The sequence below is a fragment of the Mesocricetus auratus genome, unplaced genomic scaffold (assembly GCF_017639785.1).
Source record: "Mesocricetus auratus isolate SY011 unplaced genomic scaffold, BCM_Maur_2.0 Super-Scaffold_100050, whole genome shotgun sequence".
NCBI classification, from domain to species: Eukaryota; Metazoa; Chordata; class Mammalia; order Rodentia; family Cricetidae; genus Mesocricetus; species Mesocricetus auratus.
In genome coordinates this window covers 3476323-3493650 of record NW_024429227.1, presented here as the reverse complement: position 1 = coordinate 3493650, position 17328 = coordinate 3476323, and the positions used below count along the sequence as shown (strand labels likewise).

The window sequence follows — 17328 nt, the reverse complement described above, 5'->3', positions numbered from 1 at the left end:
GAAGCAGTCATCAAAAGTCTCCCAAATAAAAAAAGCCCAGGCCCAGATGGCTTCAGTGCAGAATTCTACCAGAAATTCAAAGAAGAGCTAATTCCAATATTACTCAAAGTATTCCACAAAATAGAAGCAGGAGGCTCACTGCCAAACTCTTTCTATGAGGCTACAATTACCTTGATACCAAAGACACAACTAAGAAAGAGAACTATAGATCAATTTCCCTCATGAACATTGATGCAAAAATACTCGCCAACCGGATTCAAGAACACATCAGAAAAATCATCAACCATGATAAAGTAGGCTTCATCCCAGGAATGCAGGGATGGTTCAACATTAGAAAATCTATCAATGTAATCCAACATATTAACAATCTGCAAAAGAAAAACCACATGATCATCTCACTAGATGCTGAAAAATCCTTTGACAAAATCCAGCACCCCTTCATGACAAAGGTCCTAGAGAGATCAGGGATAACAGGAATGTACCTGAATATAATAAAAGCAATATACAGTAAACCAACAGCTAACATCAAACTAAATGGAGAGAAACTCAAAGCAATTCCTCTAAAATCAGGAACAACACTAGGCTGTCCACTCTCTCCATATCTCTTCAATATTGTACCTGAAGTTCTAGCTACAGCAATAAGACAACAAAAGGAGATAAAGGGGATACAAATAGGAAAAGAAGAAGTCAAACTTTCACTATTTGCAGATGATATGATAGTTTACATAAGTGACCCAAAAAACGCCGCAAGGTTACTCCAAGAGCTGATAAACACCTTCAGCAATGTGGTAGGATACAAGGTAAACTCAAAAAAATCAGTGGCCCTATTATATACATATGATGAAGAGACCGAGAAAGAAATCAGAGAAACATCACCTTTTACAATAGCCAAAAACAGCATCAAATATCTGGGGATAATGTTAACCAAGGAAATTAAAGACCTGTATATCAAGAACTTTGTGTCTTTAAAGAAAGAAATCAAAGAAGATACCAGAAAATGGAAAGATCTCCCATGCTCTTGGATTGGTAGGATCAACATAATAAAAATGGCAATCTTGCCAAAAGCAGTCTACAGATTCAATGCAATCCCTATCAAAATTCCATCACAATTCTTCAAGGACCTGGAAAGAACATTAATCAAATTTATATGGAAAAACAAAAGGCCCAGGATAGCTAAAACATCCCTATACAATAAAGGAACTTCAGGAGGCATCACCATACCTGACTTCAAGCTCTATTATAGAGCTATAGTCCTGAAAACAGCTTGGTATTAGCACAAAAATAGGCAGGTAGACCAATGGAAACGAATTGAAAGCTCTAATTTTAACCCACACACCTATGAACACTTGGTTTTTGACAACGAAGCTAAAACTGTACAATGGAAAAAAGAAAGCATCTTCAACAAATGGTGCTGGCATAACTGGGTACTGGTATGCAGAAGACTGCAGATAGATCCATGTTTATCGCCTTGTACAAAACTTAATTCCAAATGGATCAAAGATCTCAACATAAATCCAGCCACACTGAAACTTTTAGAAGAGAAAGTGGGAGATACTCTTCAACGAGTTGGTACAGGAGACCCCTTTCTAAACATACCACCAGTGGCACAGGCACTGAGATCGACAAGTAACAAATGGGACCTTCTGAAACTAAAATGCTTCTGTAAGGCAAAGCACACAGTCAAAAAGTCAAAAAGACAGGCCACAGAATGGGAAAAGATATTCACTAACCCTACATCTAACAGACGGCTAATCTCCAAAATTTACAAAGAATACAAGAAAGAAGTCTCCAAAACACCAAAGGATCCAATTAAAAGGTGGGGTACAGACCTAAATAGAGAATTCTCAGTAGAGGATGCTAAAATGGCCAAGAGACGCTTAAGAAGGTGCTCAACATCCTTAGCCATCAGGGAAATGCAAATCAAAACAACTCTGAGATACCATCTTACTCCTGTCAGAATGGCTAGAATCAAAAACACCGAAGACAATTTATGCTGGAGAGGATGTGGAGAGAGAGGAACACTCCTCCACTGCTGGTGGGAGTGCCAACTCATACAGCCTCTTTGGAAATCAGTATGGAGATTCCTCAGGAAAATGGGAATTAATATACCACTAGACCCAGCAATTCCACTCTTAGGCATATATTCAAATGACGCAAGTTCATACAACAATTGCATCTGCTCCACTATGTTCATAGCAGCATTATTTGTAATAGCCAGAACCTGGAAGCAACCTAGATGCACCTCAACTGAAGAGTGGATAGAGAAAATGTGGTACATTTATACATTGGAGTATTACTCAGCAGAAAAAAACAATGGAATCTTCAAATTCGCAGGGAAATGGATAGCACTGGAAGAAACCATCCTGAGTGAGGTAACCCAGTCGCAAAAAGACAAACATGGTATGTACTCACTCATATATGGATTTTAGACGTGGATCAGGATAGTGCCAGTTTGCACTTCCACTGATAGTGAGTATGGGAAACAGGAAAGAACCTAAAAGATATGCATATTGGCATAGTACCCAAGAGAAGACGATGGAGACAAGATCCCCTGAATGGATGGGGAACATGGCGAGGGGTGGGGGGGAGTGGGACCTGGGAAGAAGAGAGGGGGAGAAGAGGAAGAGTGAGTAGGTAATGGGGGAACAGGAAGTTTGAGTGGGTGGCGGTAGAATAGGGGGAAGAGTGAATCATAGGTTAGAAGACAGATCAGGCACCAGAGTGACCTCTAGTTATCTAAATGGGTAACACCATTTGGCAAGCTAAGCAATAGTGGAGAGACTACCTCGAATGCCCATTCCTGATAATGAACTTGATGTCTATAACCCTCCGGGAGCCTTCATCCAGTGACTGATGGAAGCAGAGGCATACACACACAATTTAGCACTGAACTAAACCCAAGGAACCCAGTGACAGAGAGAGAGGAGTGATGAGCAAATTGACAAAGAATGGGCTGGCAAATCCAGCAGAGACAGCTGATCTGAACAGGGGAGAGCTCTTGGACCCCAGACCGAAAGCGGGGAGGCCTGCATGGACCCCCTGAATGTGAGTGTCACTGAGAAGGCCTGTGCAACCTATGGGGCCCTGAGCAGTGGATCAGTGTCTATCCCTGGAATGCATACTGTTATTGTTTGTCAATAGCACAAAGAGGGATGCTTTCTCAGCCCGGACTCTTAGGGGAGTGCCTAGACTCTACCCTGAGTGAAATGACAGACTCTAGGTATGCCCTATGAGGAAGGAATTGGCAATAGGGTGGGAGGCTGTATTGGAAGGGGAATGCGGGAGGATGGGAGAGGGAACTGGGATTGACATGTAAAACAATCTAATTAAAATTAAAATAAAAAATGATAAAAATATGGATCATAAAATTTACAGACAATTGAATGGAAGTAGAAAAGTCATCCTGAGTGAGTCAACCCAGAATACAAACATGGTATGCACTCAGTTGTAAATGGACATTAGCTGTAAAATGAAGGATGATCATGCTACAATTCACAGTCTCAGAGATGCTGGGTAACAAGGAAGGCCCAAAGAGGTACACATAGATTTACCAGGGAAGGGGAAATAGATCTCCTGAGTAAGTGGGGCCGGGGCAGTGGAGGGATGGGGGATAGGACACGAGGCGTTTTGTTGGGTGGGTTGGGAGCAGGACAAAGCAGGATAATAATGAAAGAGGGGTTTTGATGGGGGGATTCTTCAGTATTAGGGAGATACATGGTGCCAGATAAACGACCAGAAATCCACAAAGATGATCCCAGTTAAGACTCCTGGCAATAGGGTAGAGGTTTCCTGAACAGGCCATTTTTGTAACCAGAATGGTGACTACCCAAATTGTCATCAGAGAGCCTTCATCCAGTAACTGATGTTTGCACATGCCGAGATCCATAGCCAAGCACTGGGTCAAGCTATCAGATTCCTGCTAAAGAGGAGGAGGAGAGATTTGTAAGAGCCAGGGTAGTCAAGGTCATGATGGGAAAACCCACAGAGACAGCTTACCTGAGCTCCTGGGAGCTGGCAGATGCTGAGTCCACAGCTAAGGAACCTGCATGATGGTCCTAACCCCTCAGCATGTGTGTGACAGTTGTGTAGCTTTGTCTATTTGTGGGACTCCTAGCAGTGTGATCAGGGTCCTTCCCTGGTGCTTCAGCTGGCTTTGGGGAATGTATTCTCCATGCTGGGTATCCTTGCCCAGATTGAGGCAAGAGGGAGGAGTTGATCTTACCTCAACCTAAAGTGCCATTCTTTGTTGTAATCCATTGGAAGTCTGTCCCTTTCTGAATGGAGACAGAGTAGGAGGGGATGAATAAGGGGGTAAAGGGGAGGCCAGGGGAGGGGATGGGAGAAAAGAAGAGAGGGAAAACTGTGAGTATGTACATAGAATGGGTAGCCCTTTAGCTCCTGAGATCACCAAACTCTCTGGCTTTAATCTTCCAAGGAGTTGAGCCACAGACATCTATCTCAGGACAGAATTAGGTAGCAGGTTGAACTGGTGAGGACAGCAGGGCTGTGGGTCTGCAGAAGTGTTATAAGTCATTCGTAGTTAGGAGAAGACTTGGTGGTTGGTAAGAGATGGACATGGAAATTTAACAGTCAACCAGCTTCAGTGTAGACAATTACCCCAAAAGCACCTAAAGAGGGGACACAGAACTGGATCTATGGTCTTACGCATGTCAGATAAGTGATCTTCCACTGGGCTGTATTCCAAGAACCATGGGATTTTTATTTTTTAGTTTTGTATATGAATACAAAATGTCATATGCATCCCTAACTCTATCATTCCTAAGACCCTCAGGCCCCACCTTCTTGTTCTCCTTCCAGTTTCATTATTTCTTCTTCTTCTTCTTCTTCTTCTTCTTCTTCTTCTTCTTCTTCTTCTTCTTCTTCTTCTTCTTCTTCTTCTTCTTCTTCTTCTTCTTCTTCTTCTTCTTCATCCTCCTCCTCCTTAATCTTCCTCTTCCTCTTCTTTCTTTCTTCCTCTTCACTATTTTTATTGCTATTCTTATTTTTCTCCTCCTACTTTTCCTCCTGCTCCTCACTGATACTTAATAACCCACTAATTCAAAGTAGAGTTTTTTTCAGTTTTTTTACTTCTTATGTGGAAAGAGGCCATAACTAATTCCCTACCTTGCCTGGACCTTGCTTTATATCTCAGAAAGTTCTTAACTTGTGATTCCTGACCTTAACCCTCTGAGTAGCTAAGATGGCAGGCCTATATTATATGATTGGGATTCATTTTATTTTCCATGTTTCTGGGTATCACATCCAGGGTTTTGTACATATAAGGCAAACTCTCTGCCACTGAGATACTTCCATAGCCTTACATCTTCTTTAATTGTTTATCAGAAGTGTCTCATGACATAACAATTCAAATCTAGGGTTTTTTAAATCCAAAAAATTGAATACATATAACATGAAACCATGTGTAAGCATATCCATACTTTATTTAAACCAAAACCTAGAATTGGAGGCCCACACCTATAATTCAACCACTCAGGAAGCCAAGGCAGTGAGATCATGAGTTCAGGGCCCACCTGGGATACATAGAGACTTTGTCCCCCCAAAAGAAGAGAAAATAAGCAAGTAAAACAGCTGTGTATAGATTAGGTATGTAGATAGAAACTGCTGCATGCACACTTGGATGACATTCCACAATTAAGGGAAACAAAAACATTCCAAGTAACATACATTCACAAAACATTCTATTTATACTAGATTCAAAACAAGCCCCCAATACAGCAAGATAAAGTAATCTCATAGCTACTTTGAAACCAGGCTAAGGGTAGTGAATAGTACCAAAAGAACTGAGGAAAGCCTTGGGTGGGGTGGGGACATTGTTCTAAATATAATGTGTTGGCAGCTACATGCCTTGAGAATTTTCTCAGACTTACTAACCCATATACCTAAAAGAGATGAATTGTATTTAAACAATCCACAGGAGAGTGGTGGTATAGTTCACTGGTAGAGTACTTGCCTAACATGGACAAGCCCTAAATTCAGTCCCTAGACTTATAAAAACAATCCACACTCAAACTACTAAAATGAGACAATTATTAAAGTCTAAAACATATTATAACTCCTTGTGGGAAGTTTAGTGTGTATATAGAGGACTGTAAAGTAGAAACAAACTAACAGTAGAAATGTCAATATATGCTCTACATAGAGAATGGAAATAAACTGCATGGTCAGTCTCACTAACAGTGACCTAATGTTGTCCTTGGAATGCCATTGTTTGTACTTTGTACCAGAAAAGAGCACAAAATGTAATCCTTGAGTCATCTAGTGACATGTTTCTCACCACACAGCAAATCTGTGGGTGTCTTGAGCAAGGATTTCTCAATATAAAAAAATCTGTACATGTGTTACTGCTTGTAATATTTAGTGAGGTTTATGGTTTTTGTTTAGTTTCTGAGATATGGGTCTTGTTATCTTGCCCTGAGCTTATGTAATCCATCTGTCTCAGCCTCCAAAATTCTGAGGCCACAGACATTAAGAGTCCAATTTGTAGTTTTTTATCTACTGGGAACAACATTGTGAAATTATGTAGGCAGTAGGGCTTGGGGAAATCAGGTTTTCTATTGGCAACTTAGAAATATGAGAAGACCCAAACTTGCTGAGAGAGGACATGGGATTTCCTGTAGTCAACAGTGCCTGAAGCTTCTAATTCATTGGAAGAGGGTCTGATGCTTGGAAAAGAGGAGATAGAGGATGGGGAAAAGATGATGGAAAGAAGGAAGGAAGGAAAGAAGAAAGAGAAAGAAAGAAAAGAGTCTAAAATAGTGAAGTGTTAAAGAAGATGAGGGGAACACACATCCATATGGTTGTAGGACCATTTAAAAAATCTAATAAAATGGATCCAGAAGGATTAGTACCACATAGAAGGTTTGTAATACATGACTGAAAGGGCAAGTGCTGAGGGTTAGGAAGGATAATGTGAGTGTTTGGAGTGCATAAAAATAATTAAATGAATTTTGTAACCTCAGGATTACTCCATCTGCACTCACCCTGTGCATCTGTACTGTCAGAGGTCACTAAAGCTCTGAATGCTTGTCCTGAGCCCCCTTTAGCTCCTGGATCTTCTGTGGAAGAATCTTCATCCAAAAATGCAGCTTTCTAGCCTTCAGGGTTCGGCCCACAGCAGGCGGAATATCCAGCTTCAAGTACTGGTCATCATGGACCAACTCAGGCCAGTAGGGTAGACCCTCACTGTTGGGGTTCCTGTGGATATGACACCAACAGGGAAGGGTGAGGCCAATTTAATCCAAGACATGATCCCTTGATTTGGGTCAGAGAAATAGATGAGTAGGCCAAGTTCCTGAGTATACAGAAGGACTGGTCTACTGATAGAGAATACAAGTGTCTCTCACTAGTGTTGGTTTCATATGAAGCAATGGAAGATGTCTAGTTTTGTGTCTCCCTCTCAGAGGGAAAAATCTAAAGAACAGTACCACAATATTGTGACTCAGCTAACAGGTCTCTGTGAATTGAGCAGTAACCAAAAGCTAAAAATATCTGCCTGAATATGGCCTGGGTTGGAGAAGACTATGGTGTAATTAAGGACCATGCCTGCTAATGAGGCATATGCACATGGGAGCCCTGGATGGAGACAAAAGCATAGGAGGTGAGGGAGGGACATGTTCTCACCCATGTCTTGCAAAGTTGGCCCAGTACTTCATCATCCTCTTATTTAGCAGCTTCTCTTCCTCAGTGAAGTCAACTGCAGACAGAAGGAGACAAGTTCTAGATACCTCATGCAGGTGAAACTCATGCTCTACTATAACAACCACAGCCCAACCCTGAATGATCAGCCTGGTGTATACTCTCTTCCATCAACACTTAACCCAGCATCCATGCAAGCCTCTACTTGAATTCTCTCAGGTTCGTGTCTACCCCAGTGTGCTGTCTTTCCTTCTAGCACAAACTAGAAGAGGGAGGTTTGTAGTCTAATCCTGTTACAATTTGTATTGTTTCTTTTACTTTGTTTTAGCTCAAAAATGGTGAACATGTGATCCAGTTCAATTCCAGAGCCCCAGTTTCCTCTACTGTTCTAAGAGTTCAGTAATCACTCCTGGAACCTAGTGACAGAGATAGAGGCGTAATGAGCAAAGGGGTCAAGATCATGATGGTGAAATGCACAAAGACAGCTGACTGGATTATGGGGTGCTCTTGAATCCCAGACTGATGCCTGAGAGGCAAACAGGGGACTGATCCAGACTCCATGAATGTAGTCTCAGTGAGGAGGCAACAGAAATCACTGGGGTCTTAGGTAGCAGATCAGTATTTACCATGGTTTATGAATGATCTTTGGGAGCACATTCCAAATAGAGAGATGCTCTCTCAGCCTGGACACAAGGGGAATGGCCTAGGTCCTGCCCTGGATGAAATGACAGACTTTAGAGATCCCCCCAAGGAGGACCTCACCCTCACAGGGGAATGGTGTGGGGATTGAGTGGGGGGACTGGGGAGCTGGTGGAGGGACAAGGGAGGAAGGGTGGGAGAAGGATCTGTGATTGACATGTGAAGCATTCGTGTTTCTAATTTAAATAAAAACATTAAAAAAGAGTTCAGGAATCCATCAGAGGTTCCATTCTGCTCAAGAGAAACAAGGAAGACTCACGTTTTGAGCCCCAGAAGTCAGAGCCAAACACAAAGACAGCATGATCACCATGGTCAGCCCTAACATGGGATGGTCTGGCATCCTTATTCTTGATGAAGCTGGACTGGTGCTGGAACTCATAGATGTAGACAGGAGCATGAAAACCTGTGAGTGAGAGCACATGCTGATGTATTGATTTCTCACATGCAGATTTCCTACTGAACAATGGTGACAAGAAACCTTACTCTAAAGTTATCTTGAATCACATTTAAGTGATGAAATCCAGACTGGATCATTGGAAATAGTGACCCTGTCATTCCCAGATGAGTAGTTTTGACAAGACCCCAAATTTAAATAGCATATTTACTCCTTTGGAACTGAATAAAATGTCACTCTTTTACACTAGACTTGAGGATTTACTGAAGTAAGTGTCCTCAAATATCTTGTATCAGAGACAAGATCAAGACATGTGCCAGGCCTGGAAACTACAGAGCTCACCTGGGATCCACAGCTCTGAGATCCCCCCACACTTGGTCTTGTTAAAGATATACTCACATTGAAAATATGCTACTTGGAGTGCAGGAATCACAAACGTGAAGTCCTCCATCAACTCTCTGAATTGTGCTGGGAGGTTCTTGGGGTCCTCAACATCCCCCATGTATTCTTGCATTAGCAGGTCACTACATTCAGGAGGCAGCCTCTACACCAGGAGGAATCAGGAAGATGGATGTAGGTCAGGACATTGGATAGGTAGGCAATAGCCTCCTAGTAAGGAATGTGGCCTGGGATGAAACAGGGTATATGCAGAAAGGCACAAGCTTTTGGTAAGCCCACACAGAAACACACACATACACTAGCCTTCATTTCTGGGTGTTGTATCTGAGAATAATATATGGAAACCCTATTTATAAGGACGGGAGCCAAGGTCTCTCACCGTGTATGCTACTCTGCTCTTCAGAAAAGCTGGCAGGGTCTCTCTGGTTATGGTCTTTATGACATGATCAAGGTCCATGACCTTGGAGGTAGAGGAGAGTTTTCAGTATAGGGTAGTTTGGCTCTAGACCAAAGATTCTTTGCATTCCCCCCACCCTCCTTTTTAGTTTGGGTTCCCAGGGATTTAGTACTTGGCCTTACCAAGGGGACTCCCCAGCCATACTTGTCAATGTCTACACCAATAATGCTGGGATCAGGGTGAAAATCCACAGAGGCTAACAGATCCCAAGGGTGCCTAGGTAGGAAAACCCTATCCACCACAGCAGGGATTATCATGAAGACCTATGGGGCACTAAGTGTCAGGGCTGAAGACCAATCACATAAATATTCCAATGCCCACTGTCAGAACCTAGTAGAATATAGAACAGAACTCCCATGCTATTTCCCCATTTCCTATCTCATCCCAGGCTCACTCCAGGAGAAACTGACATTATTATTTCTGCACACAGGATTAAAAGAACACCAAACCTTGGATACCAGTTAACTGGTTAGAGTAGTAAGTATTGGCAACCCCACATCCTAGTGACCAGGTCCTCCAGTCCACACAATTCTCACAACCTGGTTGATAGCCAGAATCTCTGCTTCAGTATTACCTCGAAGGCAATGTACCAGGGCCTCTGAGTCCTTGGCCTCGCATCCTGATAAGTTTGCCACCATCTGTAAATAGAACAGACACTGGTTTGCTCATCTTTCTCAGCTGGGAACAGAGTTTCCTTGATTTCAAGTCAATGTCATTGCCTCCAAATACCACACCCTACTTTTTGTTGCGTATGAAATGACTTAAGTAGAATTGTTCATATTTTCAGTTGCACAAAGGTAACATTTGGGACAGGGACCATTTCTGCCTATATATTTGCTTAATTGTTGTTTTGTTTTTGAGTCTAATTTGCGGAGAACATCCTCAGGTATCACCGTCACCTTACTCACTGTTTGCATTTGTCATCAGCTTAGCTGAACTTTGATATTCCAGAGATTCATAGTCTTTGTTTCACATCTGTCCATAGGAGCATTGGGAATATTGAAACATAGTATCACCTCTAAACTTATTCGAACTTGGAGCCTCACACTTGCAGAGTGAGTATTTCTACCACTCACCTTTCCCTCAATCCATGTGTCTTTTTACATATTTATTCATCATGTTGACACAAGCCAGGGCAATATTGAAAGAGGAACTTCAACTGAGAATATGCCTCTATCAGACTGGTGCAGAAGGGCCCATCCAGCTTTGAACAGTACAACCCATGTGCAGGTGATCTGGGTTGTATAAGAAAGCAAATTTAGGAAGCCATGGGAAACAAGGCAGTAAGCAGTGTTCCTCCCTGGCCTAGGCTTCACTCCTGACCTCCAGGGAACTGCCTGAGTGCCTGCTCTGACTTCCCTTCAATATGGACTATAAACTGTAAACTGAACTGAACATTTTTCCCACAAGCAGCTTTTGGCCATGGTCTTTATCACAGTAATAAGAAGCAAACTAGCAAACCATGTGTATGAGTTTTGTCAATAGTGGAAGTCAGAGAAACAGCTTTGCTGTCATATAATATATTCTCAGCATACATGAAGTAGAGCTAGGTAGATACTTAATTTTATGCCTCTCATAAACTACTGGAAAGCAGCTATTTGCCATGAACCTTGTTTTCCCCCACTTAACATATTAACAGATTGCCACAGGCCAGACCTGAAGCAGCAAAGTAGGGACTGGTATTGATGAAGATACTCACTGTGTAGACCACCTCAGGTGTGTCAGAGATAAGGTCAGGTAGCAGAGCCACTCCATTCTGCATAATGGCTCCATGGAAGAGTCCTTTGGACATTGGGGACATGACAAGTGAGGACACACTTGAGCCACCTGCCGATGCACCAAAAATAGTGACCTGGCCAGGATTGCCTCCAAAGGAGGCAATATTCTGCTGGACCCAGCATAGGGCAGCCACTTGGTCCAGGTAGCCCAAATTTCCTCTGGCATGCTCGTCTCCAGTGCTGTGAAGTGGCAGGAACAGGAATCACAGGTCGGTCCATGTTCTACTCACGTAACATTACCCAGTCTCATCCCAGGCTTATCTGAAGAAGCCAAGGATACCCAAACGATACTGGATAGAGAAAATAACTATATCCTCAGTAGCTGCCAGTATGGATCCATCATTCATGGAAGCCATTCCTACAACCAATGCACAACCATGGATCCACACCATCACCTGAAGAAATCAAGACAGATGACATACCCAGTTAGAGCACAATTGGGCTGCCTACAAGATTATCAAATGTTTCTTCTCTATGCAGGTTGACATACATATTGATATCCTAGAGATTTCAGAATGTAGTCCACAGATGGGGTACTGTAGACATATAAGCATATATTCATTTGCACTTCCCCAACAGGAAATCTCAGCATGGTTTAATGTTTCTAGATCATCACTCAGAAACATCTAAGTAGAGCAAATAGTAGTGTCTCCATGTGTGTCTTTCCTGATTTTTGTTCAAAAAGGACATCAGATCCCATTTGTACAATGGATAACCTGCAGATGGAAATTTTGGTGATGTCAATGTGCAGTCCTTGAGCGTTTTCCCAATGTGGGTCTGCCTGGTTCAACTTGGGAGAAGAATTTCTGGCTTAACTAAAGACTAGTGCTTCTTACCTCTAAGAACTTCAGTGTGCTAAGCCACACACACACAAGTTTCAGCAGCTCACCATGGCTGAGATGACCTTCTTGAAACCAATAAGGAAAGACAACTAATCAGGGTCTAAACTACAGTGGATATCTGAATTGCTTTGTGCCTTTCTATCTTCCAGAAAAAGAAACATCCTCTTCCCCAGCTGTCCACAGTCTCACACTCACAGGTAAGTTAGAACCTTCATGGGCATGAACTGGTGCGTAGACGTTGAGATACAGACAGTCCTGAGACATAGAGATGGTAGGCATGATAATGCTCCTCTCTTTTGACACTTGTGACATAATCAAATCAGTTTTCAGACACCTAGGAAAAATGGGAGACAGTATAAGATATGCATGTAGTGGTCAAACATAAATGTTAGTCTGAATTTTTTCTCAGCCACATTCGGATAATACTTCCCATGATGCCCTGATAAATTTTGGCCCTTCTCTAAAGACCCTTCCTAGCAAAGTTAAGGCCACCAGGTCTGTAGAAATGAGAATAGAGCAGGACATTAGGTATTCCTCGGGTTGGATATTAATATCCTGAGAGCTAGTATGGAGACTGCTGGCATCCTCTATTAAAATTGATTGTCTTCCTCTATTGACCATCATCACTTCTGTACTGTTTAAATGCTGGTGTGGTAGTTAGTTTTGACTGTTGACTGACACAATGTAGAATCACCTGGGTAATGAATCTTAATGAGGGATTGTGTAAATCAGGGATTATCAAGTTTCCTATTGCTTTGACACTTTCATACACTTCTTCATGTTGTGGAGACCCACAACCACAAAATTATTTTGCTGCCACTTCTTAACTGTAATTTTGCTAATGTTATGAATAGTAATATAAATATATGTTATGTAGAATATCTGGTATTCATCCCCTGTGGGGATAGCAACCCACAAGTTGAGAACCACTGATCTAGACCCTGATCGCTTCTGGGCATGCCTGTGGAAAATTATCTTGATTATGTTCAATGAGATATAAATAACTGCCTATTGTAGGAGACACTATTCCCTAGGAAGATCTTCTGAAGTGTGTAAGAATGGAGATACAAAGTGAAGCATTAGCAGGCATGCATGTGATCTTTAAAGTCTGTTCTGGTTATGGATGTGATGTGATCGACCCACTTAAACTTCCTCACCTGTGGTTGCCACCTATGGTTGATTATAACCAGGAATTGTGACCCATAGTAAAATCTTTCTTCACTACATTGCTTTTGTCAGGGTCCTCTATCACAGCAACAGAACACAAACTAAGATACTTAAGTACTGGGGTTCTGTGCCCACATGAGAACTACAGGAATGAATGGACAATACCATAGGGTAGTGAGACATTCTTCTTCTCACTCCACACTCTCATAGTACCTCATTCTTCTACATAATCTTTTCATAGTTGAAAGCAGCTATACCTATTCCTTAGTCAGTGGCACTTGGATGATGGATGGTCTTGGTGATCATCATAATCTCCACCCCTCACTGCAGTACCTGGAGGTAATTCTCTACAGGTGTCAAGCTCTCACTCAGGAGCCTGACAGAGCAGTTCCAATCTACTCTTCAGCACATTCACTGAAAACTTGCATGGGACACTGCCCTTAGCACAGACAGAAAGCTGCTCTAGAGCTGAGATGAAGTAAAAACTGCAGTTCTGGACTAGATCTCAGGCCAGAAGTCCCCTGAGCACCAGAACGTACGTGGCAGGCACAGAAGTCCCATATCTGACACCACTCCATGGCTCAGGGGACACATGGGGGTGCAAAGCATAGTGGTCCTACAGGTGGCTTGGCAAAGGGAATTCCCAGGAAGGTGTAGACACCAGGTGCCCCATCTTTCACATGGACAAGGCTTCTCTCAGCTGCCTAGTGTGGGTGTCCCTGATGGGGCTGACTGAGTCTTGAACTGTAGGTGGAGAGATAAGCAGCCACACTTAGGAACTCCTACCTCATTGTCAGTGTAGTACATGTGTCTTCTCAGTTCAGTTTTGGGATGTGGGTATGATGCCTTCTGGATTACGTAGGACCAGGAACCTTGTCCATCATCCCTCTTCAAAACTAACAGGGCACTGATCTTGTCAGCAATATAACAGGCTCATAGAAGCTTGGCATTAGGAAGGAATTATTATCATTATTCACATACACTAGGAGGTCTAATCACAACCACACACTGAGGAGGGACATGTCCCTCCCTCCTGTTCTCTGCCCCTGCTGGCTCCTCACTACATGCTAACCTTACATATATCTGACCCTTCATGCACCATATAGCCCATTCTGTGAGCTTTGTTGAGGGCATTAAACAGTGTACAATTCCCTAACTCTCATCTGTCGTCTCCACCAGCTGTTCTGTCCCTGATTCTCCCCCCCACAAGCTCAGTCTTACTCTGCAAAACTTGACAGCTCTCACCCTTGTCCCCCTGCTCATTTAGACAGTCTCACCATGGACATGGACAAGGAGAAGCAGGAGCCCACAGGCCACAGCATACTGCCATCCAGGAAATCTATTGAGTGGCATGGTTGAATCTCAGAACTAAGTCTCTGCTGCTGCAAGGTGACAGGCTCAACAACAGAAAACAGAACGAATAGGCCTTGCCCAGGCAGGAATTTGTACCTTTAGGTGTATGGGTGTGGAAATGTGATTGAGCTGGGCAAAGTTCTTATTGTAGAACTGATAAGGCAGAAGGCTCAGGGAGCCAATAGATAGCAGGCAGTGCAAAGACACCTCTGCAGTTTCCTCTCCTTCCCTGGTGTCTTAGATAGACCCATCATGGCATCTGAAGTCCTTCTGGAATGCCAGGATCCCTGTCCTTGTACATGGAGTCACTAAGATCCCTTGACCTTTTTTACTCACCAACACAATGTGGGTATTGGACTGAATATCAGGGAGAAGAAAGCTCTCACAAGAGAAGCCATGGAGTTTCTGTGAATAGGTACATACTCAAGATGCCACAGATGAAGAGAAATACAAGGGAAGGAATCTAAGTGTGACCTTCATCCTCAATATTCCTCTGTGCTATCAAGACTCCTAGAGCAGTGAGTCCAACTTCAATATCCCTTGTCTTTTATGGTCACCTTAAATGTGTAGGGGACACTACATGTTAGTTCATGGAAGTTTCTTTGAAAGACACTGAAATTCTGGCTCTTCTGTCTCTCTGTCTCTCTGTCTCTCTGTCTCTGTCTCTCTCTCTCTCTCTCTCTCTCGTGTGTGTGTGTGTGTGTAGCAGAAATTCAATAATGTCTTCAGGTTCTCAATGGTTCTCAAATTCCTTAATGCTGCAACTTTTTAACACAGTTCCTCATGTTGTGCTGACCCCCAAACATAAAATTATTTTTGTTTTTACTTCATAACTCTAATTTTGCTACTGTTATGAATCACAATGTAAGTATCTGATATGCAAATTATCTGATATAGCACCTCTGTAAAAGACTCATTCAACTCCTAAAGTGGTCAAAATTCACAGGTTGAGAGCCACTGCCCTAGTGGAAAATCCAGGCATCAGTTCTACTTCACTCAAAGGCAGGGCTTTTCTCTCTGCTCAGCTCCTGAGGACAGCTGAAGCTCTTCCTCAGCTCTCTGCTACCTGGTGTTGACTACTGGCATTCAAGAACCATCATTTTGGTGATGCCCTATGGTTGGCTTCAAAGCAATTAATGAAACCAGGAAAAGATAGTATCCTTGGATGTGACAGGTTTGTCATATGCAGGGTCCTTGTGAGATTCAGGACCTAAAAGATGGGGAATAGAACCCTTTAATGCTTAGGGGGGAACATAGATTGGCCACCATTTGTCATGCTTGTATAATTTAATGAAGAGGAAGTTTATAATATAGGGTCTATAGAAGTGTATGGACCACAAATAAAGCCAGAAGATTAATTAATAATGTGGGAGATGAAGGAGAATTGTTGTATCAAATTGAACCAAAGTGTTCTTGGAAATCTATGAAGTAAGAAGTACTCTTCTGTCCTTGGATTTGTACTCAGGGAATCAGGGATAGGATCTCTACTTGTGGGCATTTCTGGAACTTCTGATGTTCCTATCCCACTTCCAGGACACAGCTCACAGTCAAACATATTCACAAATGTCCTAATCATGTGAATACCAACTGCATAGTATTCACAGACCATGGAGGTGGGGAGAGGCGGTATTACAACTGATTTCAACAACACAGATACTCACACATTCAAACACAAAGAGATACACACAGAAAGACATAGACACAATCACACACAGAGAAACACATTCTGTCTCACACATAAACCATTGTGTAAGCCAGCACTAACATGACAGCTGCTGCGAGAAACACACAAAATTCCAGCCTGCTGTGGTGGGGATGAGGAAATGAGGAGATGACACAGAGTCACCCAAGGACCTAAAAACCCTAATGCTCTAATTCCTGACATTAGGTGAATAAAAGTGTTTGGGCAGCATGGGTTTGCTAACTCTTCTTTACCTCAGAAAATGCCCTGCTTTGGATGATGTTCATCTTAAGCAGTCCTGATCCTCTCTGCCTGGGAGTGCAGGGAGATGCCCAGTGAGATCCCTCTTCTACTCTGTCATCTCTACCAGCTGTCACCTCCCTGGCATCTCCCATGCCATAGCATCTAGTTATGACATTGCAGAATTTGGCAGACCTGATGAGTTGCAACAAGAAAAGTTAAACACCTCAAATTGGCCTAGTGTCTCTTCTTTTGCAACTCTCCTCATTCTGATGCAGGGGAATCAGAATCTTTGGTGCCATCTTCATGGATGAGGATAAGGCAGCAGCAACTCAGCAGTGACTTTTTAACATCATTCTGAATCTATGTGTTCACCCTGTCTCTGTGACTTGCTGCCTGCAAACAATGGCCTAGCAGACAGCATCTTTGTCCATGCATCTCACTAAGGGCAATTGCCTGTGATGACTGACAATTATTACAACAGACAAAACCTATGGAAATTGTCCTTCTTTGAGCTTGCCTGCACCCACAATGCTTTTTCTTCAAAGAAAACTCTCCATGAACCCTATGTAATCGAGAAATATGTCCTAGTGGATGGAAGCTAAAAAGCCATACTCCAGAACAGGAGCCTTTGGTGAAAATGAAATTAGGTGAACAAATTT

The 17328-nt window shown here is 42.7% G+C and overlaps 1 protein-coding gene and 1 long non-coding RNA gene across 2 annotated transcripts; both read right to left on the bottom strand.

Moving 5' to 3' along the window:
• Window positions 1–5423: 5423 nt before the first annotated feature.
• On the bottom strand, window positions 5424–8112 carry LOC121132777. Its single transcript, XR_005873256.1, has 2 exons — window positions 7642–8112; window positions 5424–7215 (listed from the first exon to the last, which is right to left on the bottom strand). It is a non-coding gene; the product is annotated as an uncharacterized LOC121132777 (long non-coding RNA).
• A 449-nt stretch (window positions 8113–8561) lies between these two features.
• On the bottom strand, window positions 8562–11598 carry LOC121136129. The gene is made up of 4 exons (XM_040735808.1): window positions 11305–11598; window positions 10180–10243; window positions 9149–9293; window positions 8562–8758 (listed from the first exon to the last, which is right to left on the bottom strand). The coding sequence occupies exons 1-4, from the start codon at window positions 11547–11549 to the stop codon at window positions 8562–8564; spliced, it is 651 nt and encodes a 216-aa protein (XP_040591742.1). The 5' UTR covers window positions 11550–11598.
• Between the last annotated feature and the right edge of the window lie 5730 nt (window positions 11599–17328).